The sequence below is a fragment of the Phlebotomus argentipes genome, unplaced genomic scaffold (genome assembly GCF_947086385.1).
Source record: "Phlebotomus argentipes unplaced genomic scaffold, Phlebotomus argentipes genome assembly scaffold_4, whole genome shotgun sequence".
In the NCBI taxonomy this organism is placed as follows: Eukaryota; Metazoa; Arthropoda; class Insecta; order Diptera; family Psychodidae; genus Phlebotomus; species Phlebotomus argentipes.
This window is the reverse complement of record NW_026776174.1, coordinates 5,002,369-5,017,735: the sequence shown is the minus strand read 5'-3', so window position 1 is coordinate 5,017,735 and position 15,367 is coordinate 5,002,369. Positions and strand designations below refer to the sequence as shown.

The 15,367-nt window shown below is 39.1% G+C and overlaps 2 protein-coding genes across 6 annotated transcripts in view; both read left to right on the top strand.

The window, feature by feature from the left end:
- LOC132257918 (RYamide receptor) overlaps positions 1 to 15,367 on the top strand; it is a 36,320-nt gene that overhangs the window by 16,473 nt on the left and 4,480 nt on the right. For 3 of the 5 annotated variants that reach the window (XM_059754976.1, XM_059754975.1, XM_059754977.1), the window contains 2 exons: positions 14,308 to 14,376; positions 15,067 to 15,313. The exons of 1 other annotated variant lie outside the window; for it this stretch is intronic. In XM_059754976.1, coding sequence (XP_059610959.1) covers positions 14,308 to 14,376; positions 15,067 to 15,313 — 316 coding nt within the window. The remainder of the gene's footprint in view (positions 1 to 14,307; positions 14,377 to 15,066; positions 15,314 to 15,367) is intronic. One more of the 5 variants, XM_059754978.1, reaches the window with a different exon arrangement.
- Positions 7,716 to 8,879, top strand: LOC132257919 (uncharacterized). Its single transcript, XM_059754980.1, has 2 exons — positions 7,716 to 7,953; positions 8,147 to 8,879. Exons 1-2 carry the CDS (start codon positions 7,716 to 7,718, stop codon positions 8,755 to 8,757), a joined length of 849 nt encoding a protein of 282 aa, XP_059610963.1. The 3' UTR covers positions 8,758 to 8,879.

Here is a 15,367-nt window from a genome sequence, read left to right as displayed (position 1 = left end):
TAAAATCTAACCTTAAAAGCATATTTGCGATGTATATCGTCATACCAACCGAACGTGGCTATTTGGGGCATCAATACTTATAATTAATATGTACCAACAAATATTTGACTGTCCAGAATGTATATGAGTAATACAGTTTCATAAACAAGTGGTCTGAGCCGTCGATATTCATGTGTAATCAGTGTGCTGCTTTTTGCTGGCACAAAAGTCCGTATTGAGTGAATATAGGGTTTTACATAACGAAAAGAGAAGCGCGCGCGATGATTTCCAGAAATGTCTTTCCAATCCAGTATACACTACAAATCTTTACTTTCTAACCAACTATTTGAGTTCTATGTATAGTCAATGTATTATGGTAACTCTTCTTCGTTTTATTTCACAAAAGATATTTCGATATAAGCATTGGAAGCGGCGGTCACAGGTTTCAACAGCCTCTCGAAGCGCACAGTCAATCGCTTCACATGCAGGAAGTCAAACCAGCATGAACGTATGCACTTTCATGCTGTTAATCGTACTGCGAATCGATTATAATCAAATTCTCTCCGTATTGTTCGCGGACAGTTTTGGACAGTTCAGGGAGTTTTTTCTGTGTCTCTGAGAAATAGATTCTCGAGAATTCGCTTTTTGCGGTTCTATGAAATTGAAAATGAAAACTCTACAGCTGCGCCAGCATGAGTAATAACGTATTTATGAAATGAATAACAAGCAATTTTCCAAATTTCGCTGACACGGCTAAAGGTGAGGCACGATGAGCCCATATTGAGATTATCATACGGAATTTATTCACATGCTGGACATTACTTTCTTTTTCGATGAAGACGAGAAGAAGTCGGTCGCCAGATTGGTGAAGAATCTCGTTTTCGACCGACACCACGGGAAGTTGGCAGAGAAGGAGGCGAAATAACGCAAACAGCGAAATAAACTCCACTTGCGAAAAAACCTTTTATTTCATTTCCTCCCCAAAGAGGGAAAAATCGCTACATTGTGACAGTGATGATGTGGGTAGAATGAAAAATTGTGTGTGTGCGCGCGCTAAATTCGGAAAGTGGAAATCAAATGCCAAAATGAGATTGGGAAAAGGGACTCACACGCCACTCACTCTGAAAACGACTGGCGCTAAATGGGGAAATGAGCAGAGTGTTAAAATCTTTTCAATAGTGGAATTATTTATGCTGTATAATACACACAAGTTCAATTAATAAATTAAGAGGTGAACGTTCGTGGTCTCACGGTTCACACTCAACAACAATTACTTTGGAGCGCAGACTGTCTCTAAGCATCTTCATCGCGTCCCACCTTTTCATTCTGGTGAATAAGATGATGGGATGATATCGCGTCACCACCACCTGTTACATGATTTTAGCACTGTTGAAAGTGTGTCTGGCTTTGTCCAAAGCACACCAATACATGGCCGAGCTCTCCCTCATGTCAATTAAATGTAGTATTTAATTGTTTTACTGTTACCACCACCAAACGACTCATATAACTGGCGATGATGGGAAAAAATTGCACATATCACTTTTACCAATCATCAATTTTAAGTACGGTTACGAACGAAGAGAGTGGATTTCGTTTTCGATTTTTCAGTTCCTTGTATGCGCTATCATCTTATATTAGTGTATTGAGATTCATCTTGATTAATAATACTTTTCACGTCACTTCTGTATGGCGGTTTTCCTCTTCATTGCATTGGGTAACTTTTTATTTCATTAAAACACCATCTTTTTGAGCACCTTCTTTCTGCCAATTGTATTAAAATGCGCAGCGTTTCCACGCGCGCATTTACAAAAGGATTTCCTCGATAATACACTTTTAAAACATTATATTTTTTTCCCTAGTGAAAAATCAAAACTCAATTTTATCTACATATCGCCTAATTCAGCCTCTCAATATCCAATTACGTGTTATTAATCATTCAGAGGCTCTATCTGTGGTAAATTTTGTACTAATTAATCCACATTTTACACGTTATCAAAGGGAAATTTTCGTGGAAATTAATTTTAATGAAACACACACAAACAATTTCTGGTTGAATGTGCATTTTTCATAAGCGGTCGTTGTCTCTTTCTCCCACTCTCAGTGCAGAGATTTCATATGATTTATTAATAAGCCAGGAAGAGGATCAAGAAAAGTTCTACATAAATCTTAATATCGCCCAACAAATGAATTAAGATGGAAAAATTCATAATGCATGGCATCTGCTGTGCGACTTTTTCCCACTGGTTGAGCAAGAAAAACCATTTCGTATCGTCATATGATTGGGATAATGTAAATGCACCATAATGACAATCTTTTCCCACTCAGACAATGCAACATGAGTTTAAAATTGCCACTAGACTTGTAAGTCCTACATATAATAATAGCGCTGTAAATTATATTATATTACTTGCCACATCGCAGTGTCTTCTTTAATAGTAATGGATCATGTGCGCGACATAAAGGCAGAAAAAGGTTCTATATTATTCATTATTCAACTTTCCCTCTCAGTCTCACTCTTCAGCCACAGTTTCTGCACATTATGCCGCTGTAAATGTTGGAAAAGAACTTTGAATAGGGTTATTCATTGTTGTGCGAGTTTATGTAAGTCATAAGAGATGGGTATTTACATCTTTCTCCCGACAAGGAACATAAAAATTCTTGGACAACATAAATATACTGTGAGGGTGCAATATTTATGACAAATTAACTCTCTAGCCGTCTCTTTGGAATTGACTTGAGAGTTCAGGGAAGGGGTTGGTCCAATTCTTGGAATGAACACACGAGCTCAAGTCAAAGACTTCTCCAAACTTTAATACAACAGAGTTACTGAGAACATCTCTTGGTAGATAAAGAAGAGAGACGGGATTTCGAGCATAATATTCCTGGATTATGAGTAAAAGAAAATACGGAAAAATGCGATAATATAGAGATACATCAAAGGAAAAGTAAACATCCGCTGAAATCCTCTTTATTTTTTCTCATTATCCTTTCTTTAGCGTGAAGTCAAGAACTCTGAAGAGTGAAAAGTGGCATAAAAAACTCAGCGAGAAAACTTTGAACAATGCTTTTGCCTCCGCAAGTTCTGAGTCCAATAAACACCATGAAGTCTCAAGTGAGACTCAATCAGGGATCAACTTAGAGATGAAAAGATGTCAAGGAAGAAATCTGCAAGGCGAACAAGAGAAGAACTTTCGACAAAGTTACAAGTGATGTCGCTTTAGTATGTGGTCCATTTGAAAGCAATTCCAGAGGAGAACCGCAGGAAATGCAGAAAATGTGTCTAGTTGGGGAAAATCATTCACAGACGAGGAAAAAGGGGAGTTTTTATGGTAATTTTTGGCATAAAACTGTCTTGAAACATAAAAATAGGCCATTTAATGAGGAAATATTGCCATGACTTTTGAGGACCAACGGGAACAACTCTCAAACATCCAGGGACGCATTTATTTACAATGTTAACATATAGAAAAAGGAGTGAAAAAAGGAATTTTCATCTGGCAAGTTTCAAAATTTTACTCTTTGTTTCCTTTTTTTCAATGAGTCACTAGATGATAAAAGCTTCAATTGTTTAACCTGCATATTATGATTTTGCAGATCTGCTCTTTCATCTATGAGCTTTACAATTCTGTCTAATATAGAGATGAGATACAAAAAGAATCCGTGATGTACACAGCTTTAAATTTAATATGAAACTATATATTTCCCAACACATGCATGAATATGAGTGATCAAAATATCTGATGGTAACTGAAAAAGACAACAAATGATTGGAAAGTAAGCGCGCGAGCGTCACACGAGAAAAAAGTTTGTTTGTGTGGCATAAAGATAAGAATGCAACAAATCTTGCGTTGTGAGGAGATGTTATGTATAAACCTTTCGAAGGAGGACGATGCCTTGCGTTTCTCCGTGTGCTTTTGCTGGTCGCTGATGTTGAGATGACGCCACAGTGATTGCGGCGAAGAAGTTTTATCTTACGACCAGTAATACAGCGATGCACGAGCTAATATGAAGACACTGAGTGTCGTCTCCTCAGTCACTGAACCAGAAAGTTGTGAGTGGGTCCAGTTTGGCTTCCCAACTGTGGCCGACGGAGTCATCTTCAGTAAAAGTGGTTACGGGTGAATGTATGAAATGGAAAAGAAAGGAGGGAAAAGAGCGATTGATGCCCAAAAGAAGATTCTCTTTTTATGATTGCGACTCCCCCTACTTCGCGGCATGGGCGATAAATGTATGGTTTTTTCCTCTTGTCGTTTTGAAAGCTTGTGTTGTTTTCAATTAAAAATTCGTATATAATCACACTTACCTGCTGTCATTGCATAAGAAAAATATTAATATTGAGCTCTTCTTACATCTTTGAACCTTTCTCGCTCAGTACATCGCGGTTGTTGTTGTACTCTCTAATGAGAATGGCGCGTATATTTAGTTCAGGGCCGTGAAATGATGAGATCTTCATCCAAGTTTTTCCCCTTTACTTACCATTCATACACAATGAAAGTTAATAAACAGAGTGGGATACACACACAATAGGTTAAACATTTGCCCGCAACTTGTGGAAGAAAAAGTCCGAAAATTCTTTTTGTTGATACTCGCTCTATGAATTGATCTTGCTTTTCTGACATTATATTACCATTACAAGTTATTGTGACGATGAAACTGGAGGGATTCCTCTTTCGTATATACTTTTTTTTCATGCTCAGCGAAGCGTGTTGGGAAATTTAAGTTATATCTGTATAATTATGTCTATACTTCTCTTTTCGGCGAAAGATTCCATAAAATATGCTGACGACGAAACTTTGGGAGCAAAGGAGTTGGAAATCTTCTGTCTTTCTTTTCACACACACCTTGTATATGTAATTTAGCATTTGCATTGGAGATCTGACGGTTTATTGTGAAGCGAGTGTGCGTCTCAAAACACTATGCTCGTGAACACTTTGTTAACATGCAATTCACAATTCTATCATCTTCACTTTTTCATACTCTCGGTACTGTTTTTTTTTCTGTCGCCTTCCTAACATGAACACTGAACATTGGCTGATGCTCGGCAGCCACAATAGAAGAGTGGATCATCAATCTATCTGAATATGCATATATTTCGTTGTCTCTGCGTTATGCAATTGCGAAAGAACACACAATTAAGTGTATAAGTTAAGGGTAATTAGCAATTTTTGTGGGCTCTGAAATTTCTTTTTTCGCTCCTCTTCGAGACTGCGCATGAAAGATGAGAGCGACATACAATTATATTTAAATGTAATGGGAGAATACATAACGCACAGCCCAAGTGGACAGTGGCACAAGGAAGAGGAGGGTGGTGAATGGCGGTGAAACTGAAATACACACTAAATAGTATCCCACTATTGTGACTCATTAGGTTTTTGCAGAGAAACTCACGTTCGGCCAAAGTGGGAAAAAAGCAAAAATCCATGTTGAAGCTGTAATAACTTGCAGAAGCTCTGATTTTCTTTTTAGCCTCAAAATGAGTAGGGAAGAGAGGAGAATTTTGGGTACAAATCCATGTCTGTAAATTTTCATTCTTTCGCAATTCAGAATTAGAATAAAATATACGTTAAGCTGTTCAATTCTGTGGTGTATTTTCCGTTCACTTCATTTAAAGTTCTCTACACTAATTTTTCATATTATTTTCCTCAATTCAAACACAAGTTTTATCTTTCAATATTAAAGTTACATATGTACGTATTTCATTCATATGGAAAAGCTTTTCAAAAGCGAAGGAACATTCATAAATTACGCTTTCAAGCTCATTTCCAGACTCTCTAAATTCTTTATAAGGAAGTGCAATTGGGTTTGGCAAACAGAAGTTGCTGAAAATGAAGATAATATTTCTTCCCATTCAGGGGATAAATGTAAAGCTAAGGAACCAGTCATCGTGTCTTGAGTTCCTCCTCCCCGGAATTAGGAAAGAGTTAATGCAATATATACTCTGCCAAGGACTGAATACTTCTGGATTATGTTTTGTTAATTATCTTCGTGCTATGATATTGCCAAAATTGTCTTCTCCGGCGACATTGACACAAATTCAATAAACACATGGACGGGAAAAAAACACACAAAAGAGGCATCAATTTGAAATAAAGCTCATCTTTTGCCAATTCGTTGCGCATTTACACAATAATCCCAAGATTTTTGCCAAGTGTATGCAATATTTGGGGAAAAAAGTACGTTTTTTTGCTCATATCATTTCGAGTCAATGAGCGAAACTTAAGAAGGCTCTTTGGTCAAGAAACCATTTCACATCTTATATGTTCAATTTTGGTTCTCTCAATCAATGCCTTGTGTAATTGAATTTTGCCCACTCAATTTTTCCTGAACTCCAATCAATTTGTGGCTCAAGGAAAAAAATATCGATTTGATGGGCCTGTTTTTATTAAGCTTCAAACTCTCGGGATTCTTTCCATATAAACCATTGCAAAATCTCTCTCTAGACATAATAATACGCTGGGATGGTGAACTGATGAGAGGGCAGAAAAAAGGCAGTCTCAAAATTTGTGTGACTATAATGATCAGTGTCCAACACTTGCTTATTTATTACGTGTTTTATACTCGAGAGATGAAAGATGAGTAAGAGAAATAGCCATCAATCAAACGTGAGTGTTACGAAATTCAACATGGGATGTCCAAGATTTTTGGATAGTTAATTTGTATAAATTTGATACTGAGGAACCGCCGAGCTTTATGTAATTTGCAAATACACCAATTAATTTGTCGACAGACATTGAAAACACGTATTTTTGCTCCTCGGGCTTGTTTATTAATGAATATTTTAAATTAATTAAAATAGACGCTCTCTCGTGTGTTAGGGAAGGACTTAATGATCGTGCACTTTGCTGTGTGTGCGTTTTGTCACTGATGGTTTCTGGGACGAAAAAACTCCGTAAAAGCTTGATGATGCGAAATTTATAATGTGAATTATTTGTTATTTCTGCTGGGTGGAAACAAAAGAGAAAGTGTTTAGAATAAATGGCGCGAGGGAGAATTTGAGTTTTATTGTTGGGCCAACACAATGGCACTGCCCACAAGATGCGCGCGGGATGGAAAAGTATGTTTTCGGTGTTATGGCCTAGAGTCCATTAAAATGAGGTAAATGTACCGAATTCTGCGAGATGAGAAAATTTTTGCACACATCCGAGGCAAGTTGAAACACGAAATAAATTAATTCAGGCTGTCTGAATATATTTTTTGGGCTCGCGCGAAGTCACATTTATTATTTACTTAATTTCTCTGCCTCTTTCTCCCATCTTCTCATCTATGTGTAAATGGACAGTGAATTGTTCATCCACATATGCACATATATGGCGGAGAAATGCTCGGAGCCACGAATGATGATATGTATTCTTTAACACTGAGTCTCTGGTGAGAATTTCGCGTCTTTGTCTACCGCGGCAGCGGCGGTGCACGCGACTGGGGAGGCCAAAGTAGACGAAAACGAGGAAAAGAAGAAGATACCCATCTCTCCGCGAGATGCTCCACGGCAATGTGATGTAAGCCTGTGTGAGTGGCTTCCCATTGCAGCGGTGGAGAGAAGATGAAGCTGGGTGGCGGAGACTCGAAAGAAGAAAGTCCCCTCCAAAAATTCCCGCTCTCCGTGAATGCCTGTCTCATGTACATTTGGCCAAGCAGACACCGCCAGGTATTGGGCTTTCTCGTTGCGATATATAAATTGAATCGCGGGTCTTGAGATCGTCAGTCAACTGCTAGGATTGCTCAAAAATAATACCGATATGAGAGCTTTTGTGTTACTGTCTTGTTTGGCACTCGCCGCGGCCAGACCCGAACCGCCAAGTGGATATAACTACCAGCGCCCATCCGGAGGACATGGAGGGCTCCTGGGCGGCGGTGGCGGTGGCGGTCATGGCGGCGGTCACGGCGGCGGCTTCGGGTCCGCGCACGGCGGAAGTTTCGGAGGTGGCTCAGGACTCGGCGGAAGTTTCGGTGGTGGATTGTCTCATGGAATAGGAGGTGTGTGTTAAAAGCAAAGTTCAAGTGAAAGAAAAAACGGATTAAACCTCAGCACACATGGATTCTCGCTAGAGTTCTTGGCATACAAAAGTGAAATTAACCATTTTTTCTCAATGTGGATGTAACTCGCGAGAGACTGCGTGTGTTGCCCAGCACAAAGTATCACAACTAAATGATATTTTGCATATTGTAGGCTCTGGATTTGGTGGTGGGTCCGGCTTCGGAAGCGGATCCAGCGCTGGATTTGGTGGATACAGTTCTGGAGGTTCTGCCGTCGTCCAGAAGCACATCTACGTGCACGTGCCGCCACCGGAGCAGGAGGAGTTCCGGCCACAGAAGCACATCCCTGTCGGCCAGGCGCAGAAGCACTACAAGATCATCTTCATCAAGGCCCCATCCCCGCCCTCGTACCAGGCGCCAGTCATCCCCGTTCAGCCTCAGAATGAGGAGAAGACCCTCGTCTACGTGCTGGTGAAGAAGCCCGACGAGCAGCCCGACATTGTCATTCCCACTGCCGCTCCCACGCAGCCCAGCAAGCCCGAGGTGTACTTCATCAAGTACAAGACCCAGAAGGAGTCCGTCAGCGGTGGCTACTCTGGCGGCCACGGCGGCTCTGCTGGCGGTCTCGATCTCGGCGGTCTCGGCGGCGGTCTCGGCGGCGGCCTTGGCGGCGGTCTGGGCAGCGGACTCGGTGGCCACGGAGATCTGTCCTCTGGAGTGGGCGGCGATCTCTCATCCGGACACGGAAGCTCGGGACCATCCACATCATATGGACCACCCGGTAAATCTGGCGGGCCATATTAAGAACGATTACGACAATTCTAGCTAGTCCTAAAACAACTTCTATTAAGGAAAAAAAACTGTTGTAAATATTTTTCCCTTCTTAGTTAATAACGAATTTGTGTACCTACGAATTTTGCAATAAAACGGTGACAAAATTAGCCTGTACATTTTGCGATTGGGGAAGGAAAATGAGGCCAAAGAGCTAAGTTTGGTGGTGGAGAGAAGGGAAAGCGTTCCATATAATGCAGAGAGATGATATTGTATTACAATATTCGCCTGCGAAATTCGACCATTCTTTCTCGTGACATGCATTGTGTATATGCATATGTACACAGGTACTTTCTTCCGCTTTTCACATAGTCGAATTTCATTTGTACCATCTTCCGTCTATAGTTCATTAACATCGCATCATTTCGACACAAAATCTCGCAATTAATATTCGCGCAACTAAACTAATGAAGCTGGTTTTGAATAGCCGTTCTTTGGTTAAACCGAGGGGCCTCTCTTGATGATGTTAAGATGATGGAGCTGATAATGATGCTCCACGGGTTTTTTATATTGTGATTGTTGAGCCAAGTGAAAGTATGGCAAATTGTGGTATATAACAAAATATATGTAAGTGTGCATTATTTTCGCCATCCAACGTTGTTTTGTGTGAATGCCAAGAGAGTGAGAAGAGGAGGAGATGTAACTCAATAAGTAAAAGGAGAAAAATTTGTGAAATTTCATAAATGAAATCAGGAAATTAAACGCAAACAGATCCCTGGCACTCACCCTCGCTGGAGATATATGGCTTTGACGGCTCGCTCTTGTGTATATATTTGTGGCGAGAGTTCCATTAGTAAACAACGAGAAAAAATCCGTGGTAATAACAATATTTTTTATCAATATTCACGCAGAAAATTTATATGGAAATCTCTCTCCTAAATTTTACAAGAAGTAGCTCAGCATATTTTGAAGAGTGTGGCCAAAAGAAACAACAATTCAATTATCATAACTTTCCATTTCAAGGTCATGATAGATTCCTTAAACTCCCAATATTGTACACATTTTACTACCCATCGCGCATTTCCATATTAATACATTATTTATATGTGCCGAGAGATATCGATAGCGAATATCTCGCTAATAGCAATGCGTTGATCTTATACTTAAAGTCTATTGATGTTCATAAAAATTGATAGCGTGGGAGTGGATAAATGAGCCTCTCTCTCTGACATCCTCTCACGTCTCTTTGGCAGGGTGAAATGAAATTGTGAGAATTGATTCCCATTCATATAAATTCAACGGCTCTTTTACACTCTGCTGGGAAGGAGGCGTGATAATGTAGAGAGAAATTTTTCTTTTAATGCAAGATTCACTGCAGATTCACTGAAGATAGCATCAACTGATGAAATGATGGTTTTCACGGTGAACAGAGAGACCTTAGGAATGTGTTAAGTTCAACTCTGAACAAGCAATCGATCAGAAAACATTAATTTGTGTATTTTTCACCAGGTGATCACAAAAGTGATGTGAGAACTTGAAATATGGAAATAAGGAATATTTCTCACACTCCAGAACTGCAATTAAACTTTCGATTGAGAAGTTGAACAGATGTTTTGATTGAAATTTGCATAAAATCTAACTTGAAAGCCAAACTTTTGATAATTGTTTTTTATTTTCAAGAGTTTGAAGTCTAGCAAATCATTTTCATTGAATGAAAAATCTTACAGCAGATTTACATAAGAAATGCTTACAGTATCTGTGAATGCTCCGTGACGACAGCGCGAGAAGATAAGTGATTCTCTAAATTGTCCTTTAAAGCGCCGAGAGTGTGTCAAGAGTTAGGGAAAGCGGTGAAGAAATTGAGCGTGAGAGAAATGACATTTCCTGATCGAAGAGATTTCTAATTGAAAATTCCCTAAAATAATTTGCCTTCCATTACCAATTTAATTTGATTGCCTCTAATTGATGATGATGGCGGTTGTGCTAGCGCTTTTCCACTTCAGCGTGTCCATATGTTTTAAAATATGTTCACTTGTTCAGATCGTGAGCTTTATTATCGTCATTATGGATATGTTGTATGCGCTCATGTTTTGTTCCTGAAGTACTCGATGATAGGGGAGAAGATTTCCTGATTTCCCTTCGCTTACTGGTGACGTACGGTGTATTAAGTGTATGTACATATATCTAAAGCCCCAATTAAAATACGTATATAATACACGCTATATGCCATGGACTGGTGATATACTTGGGAAGTGTGTTCTTTCAGGAAATGGAGGACTATCTTAAGTAACACAGCATGAAGAGCAATAAGCAATTTCGATCCATTAATAGCCAAACATCATCCAATCAATGTATTTTCTGTTTGATAGCATCATCCCTCAAGCTACAAACAAAGTATATTGTATCAAGCATTTGAGTGTCTCTCCCATTTCCATGTGCGAAACATTATGTCTCTGATGCTATTGTTTAAAGTTTACACCAAAGCCATCACCGTTTGAGAATCCCTCAAAGTGAACAATATGACTTTAATCTCCAAGCTAGTCAGCCACCGAAATCAACCTGGAATGTCATTAACCTATAAAATTCCCCAAGAGGTGTAGTTGCATTTTCGTCTATATACCAAATAGTGTTTGTGTGTGTGTATAGAGAGAGAGATGAAGAAGAAGCGTGACTTGCCTTTGTTGAGAAGAAACGAAAACCTGATGCTGTAAAAATACCTTAAAGCCAGATTCTAGTTCTCAATGAAACATTTTCTATGTCATTAACTCTCACGACTCTCTGTGGTGTTACACCAGTTCAAAGGCATTATTTACACGGTTAAATATACCACCAACCTCCTTATTTTCCTTTCTCCCCACGTCATTGGCAATCGAAGTGTTTTGCAACTCTCCCGGCACGCCAATTTGAGAATTCTCTATAGGTGTGAATGAATGTGAAACATTTTGTGGCAAAATCCACTTTCTTTACTTCACACCATTGTCATCATGAGCTTCAGCGAATCGCAAGACCATCAAAATAATTGAATTCTCCACGAGAAGCCTCTCCACACACACTCCGGCATATGTGTATCGATTCTGTTTCCTGCTTTTTACCCATCACAAGCTACTAATTGGTATGCATTTTCAGAGACGGATGTTGTGCATTTGAGAACATACATCATTCTGGACGGAAAATTTATGGAAAATTGGCTATATTTCACTTTTATGGAGCACAGAAGTCGTCATTTTTATTTGCAAATCACTTCACTTCTCCACTTTGCATGTTGCCACTGACTTTTTCCGTTTTCCCAGTCCATTTCATCGTCAACACGCTCAAAGACTGCACTGTGAGATTTATTGTCCAGCCATCAAATTGTCCAAAACGTGTGATGTGGCTCTAATTCGATTTATCGACTATTAATCTGCATAACTAATAATTTGTCAAACGACAATAGCGAATCGAGTGAGTCTCATTGGCAGAAAAAAAAACTCTTCTTTGGTAGCGATTGAAGATAAGCTTGAGAAAAGCGACAAAAAGAGTGGATGTCAGAAGTTCAATCGCCAATCAATGAGGCATATTGAGGCTCACACTCATCTTGGCCGAAACTTACTCCATGTATGTTTTATCATAGGGAACTAATGTAATATTTCTTTCCTCATACACGATGCCCTGCGATATGCGAAAGGGTCCAACACTAATATTTTCCTCATCGAAAAGGCGCTTGCCTTGCTTATGACTAAAGTGCCCTGCTCAATAAAAGTTGACTTCCACTTCGATAAACAATCGTTTTCCTCTCTTTCCGCCCTCCTTTACACAAGACATTACATAGTACCAGTCAGGAAGTGGAAAATTTGCCCCCAGCACAAGAATCTTGTTTTGCTGCCATCGGAATAGGTGAAAAACACTCGAGAGTTTCAATCATTGTGTAATGTCTTTTGGGAATAAATCTACACAAACATATACATAGCATACAAGACTTCTGATTGCATTCTCATCTCTCACTATGTACTATACTGATTGCCTAGAGTATTTTGTGCTCGAGGACTGGGAAATTGTCTCGCATGCCTGAAAATTACCTTCTAAAAGTCCTGTAGAATTTTAACACGTGACCAAGCATTTTGCTTTATGCTTCAAGGATGAATATAATCGATCACTATGTATAGAATGAATGTTGTATGGAGAAGTTTCTGAACAAATTGTTTGCAAAATTGATTGTTATATCTTCCTCTGAAGAGTATAGACTTATCTCTCGAGAAGTTTGGATCATTTCTATAAAATATTTGTCTATTGTATTGAAAAAATAGATCCTTTGTAAACTATCTAAAATTTGCAAGTATTGGACGATTTTGGGGAGTTTCATTGAAAACCGCGGAGCTTAAAATTTGGGGTTTTTTTTGGTGCACAATTATTGAGAATTTTGGCTATTCCTGGAATGTAATGTAAATGAAAGTGAAATGAAATGTCGACATGCTATTTGGCCGCATTTTTTTATGCACTTTTCTACCATCACTTTTATTGCAGAAATATTTGATTCATAAATATATCAAGCCAGGATTCAATTTCAAAGTTTCTCTTTTCAACACTCTTATGCTAAATCCATTTTTCATTTATTACGTGGAAAATACACATCTTACGAAAATAGAGTTCGATAACAATAGAATAAAGCATGTGGAACAGACTTTAAGTGTGTCAATATGTATTAAATTAAAATTTCAAAATATGAAACAAACACTCTTGAAAACTTGAGTAGACTGAGAAAAAAATCCCCTCGAGCTCTTGTATCAGTTTCTTGTGTATATTTCTGGGCAGCTTGTTGACTTTTCTTTCTGTTTGGCATTGCTTCATAATAAAGTTTTAAATAGACAATGCCGAAAAAGTTCAGGTATCTCGTCTAGAGTGGGTGGAGGAGAATTTAATCATTTCCGTAATTAGATTTTATTACAACCCTTAGCAGGGCCATAATCTATTTTCCAAGGCATGAATATTACATACAAAGGTAGGGCTTTGCTTTTTTTGCCAATTCAGGAAATGTGGGTTTAAAGTTACACATACAAATGTGTATATGAAATATTTCTCTTTTGATGTTGGCAAAAGAATCGATGTGGGTTTTCAATCAATTGCACCCAAATTACATTCCAATATTGACCAAAGCATGTTTACTGGAAATCAGAAAGGTTCTCCGTTTTATGTACGCGCGATCTACATAGTCTTTGTGTACTTATCGCTTGGAATATGAGTTGTGAGAAATCTTGTGTGCAAAATCTCTCCTGACTGACTGGAATTTTTCGAGTGATTCACGTATTTGCAGAGTGGAAAATTCATGAAAAATGTTTTGCTAATCTACATATTTGCCATACAGAGAAACAAGTAGGAAAATATTCCACTCTGTACACATGAAGCTCAATTCAAAATTTTCCTCACACGTGATATAATAAAACTAATTGAGAAGTTGTGAACACAATATTCCTTCAATTGCATTTATGTATGGGCAGTGTTTGTGTGGCTTTAAAGTGTCAACAGGAGGCCAATAAAAATGGTCTTCTGCACTCGACGTCAATTTGCACTGGGAAAATATGTAGTAATTTTATATCTTTGTTTTCACAGATGATTAAAATGATGGTGACCGTCGTTATTGTGTTTACAGTGTGCTGGCTTCCCTTTAACATTTTAGTGGTGAGTCCTTCTACGTCATCTCTGTTAATGCTATTTAATAAGATACGCACTGTGCTTCCATTTGAAGCGATTCCCAGTGAAAAATTTTATTCAGCTCGCTGAAAGTATTACTTTATTTGGATTATTTTTAATTATAATTTATGTGCTGTTCCGGGGCGGATAAAGGTCCGCTTTTTAATGGGCTCTGTCGCACCATTGATTCACAACAAAATTGGGTTGAATTGGCTGGCAAATAATACAAAGCAATATTGATTCTTTTCCACTTGGTTATTTTCGCGTCAAATGACATCTTGTTCGATAACTATTGTACATATATCGGGAAAAAGAGCGAGAGAGAGAGGGGGAATTTCGTGCGGTGGAATTTATCAGTCAAAGTTCCGAATTTGCCAATTTGGAATATTATACCAATTAGGCAGTGTGCGAGACACATTCACCATTTGATTTATGTTAGTTACTATGGACACTTTTGCGCCTGTCAGAGTACATAAAACTATGTGCGACATTAGGCAGCTTTAGGAGAAAAGGGGTGAAACATCAGTGGGAATATGGGCAATTACCAATTTGAGAAGAATCGATTTCTCGGCTTGATATCAAAACGAATGGAAATAAAGTATCCTTTAGAACGCCCACAGCTTTTTATTTGTCGCACAGCACATTTTTCAACCCTTGACTTGCCACTTTTCTTTTAAGCTACTCCTGGACGACGAGCAGGTCCAATCGTGGCAACTGCTTCCCTACTTCTGGTTCGGATGCCACTGGCTGGCCATGGCTCACAGTTGCTGTAACCCAATTATTTATTGCTACATGAACGAACGCTTCCGCCTGGGCTTCATGAAGGTCCTCCACGACATCCCACTCGTGCGGCGGTGCTGGTGCGTCCGACAGTGCGCCCGCGGCCGCGGCGGTAGCATCGGGGCCGGCGGCCTAGCGCTCACTGGTGAGATGAACGACAATTTAAATGGAACAGGTGGTGGTCTCACGCGGAAGACCC

What these genes read in the sequence shown, in the direction of transcription:
- LOC132257919 (XM_059754980.1), top strand. Translation starts at nt 7,716, where the DNA reads ATGAGAGCTTTTGTGTTACTGTCTTGTTTGGCACTCGCCGCGGCCAGA. An exon ending in ATTGTCTCATGGAATAGGAG is followed by an intron (nt 7,954 to 8,146) that starts GTGTGTGTTAAA and finishes TGCATATTGTAG; the next exon opens with GCTCTGGATTTGGTGGTGGG.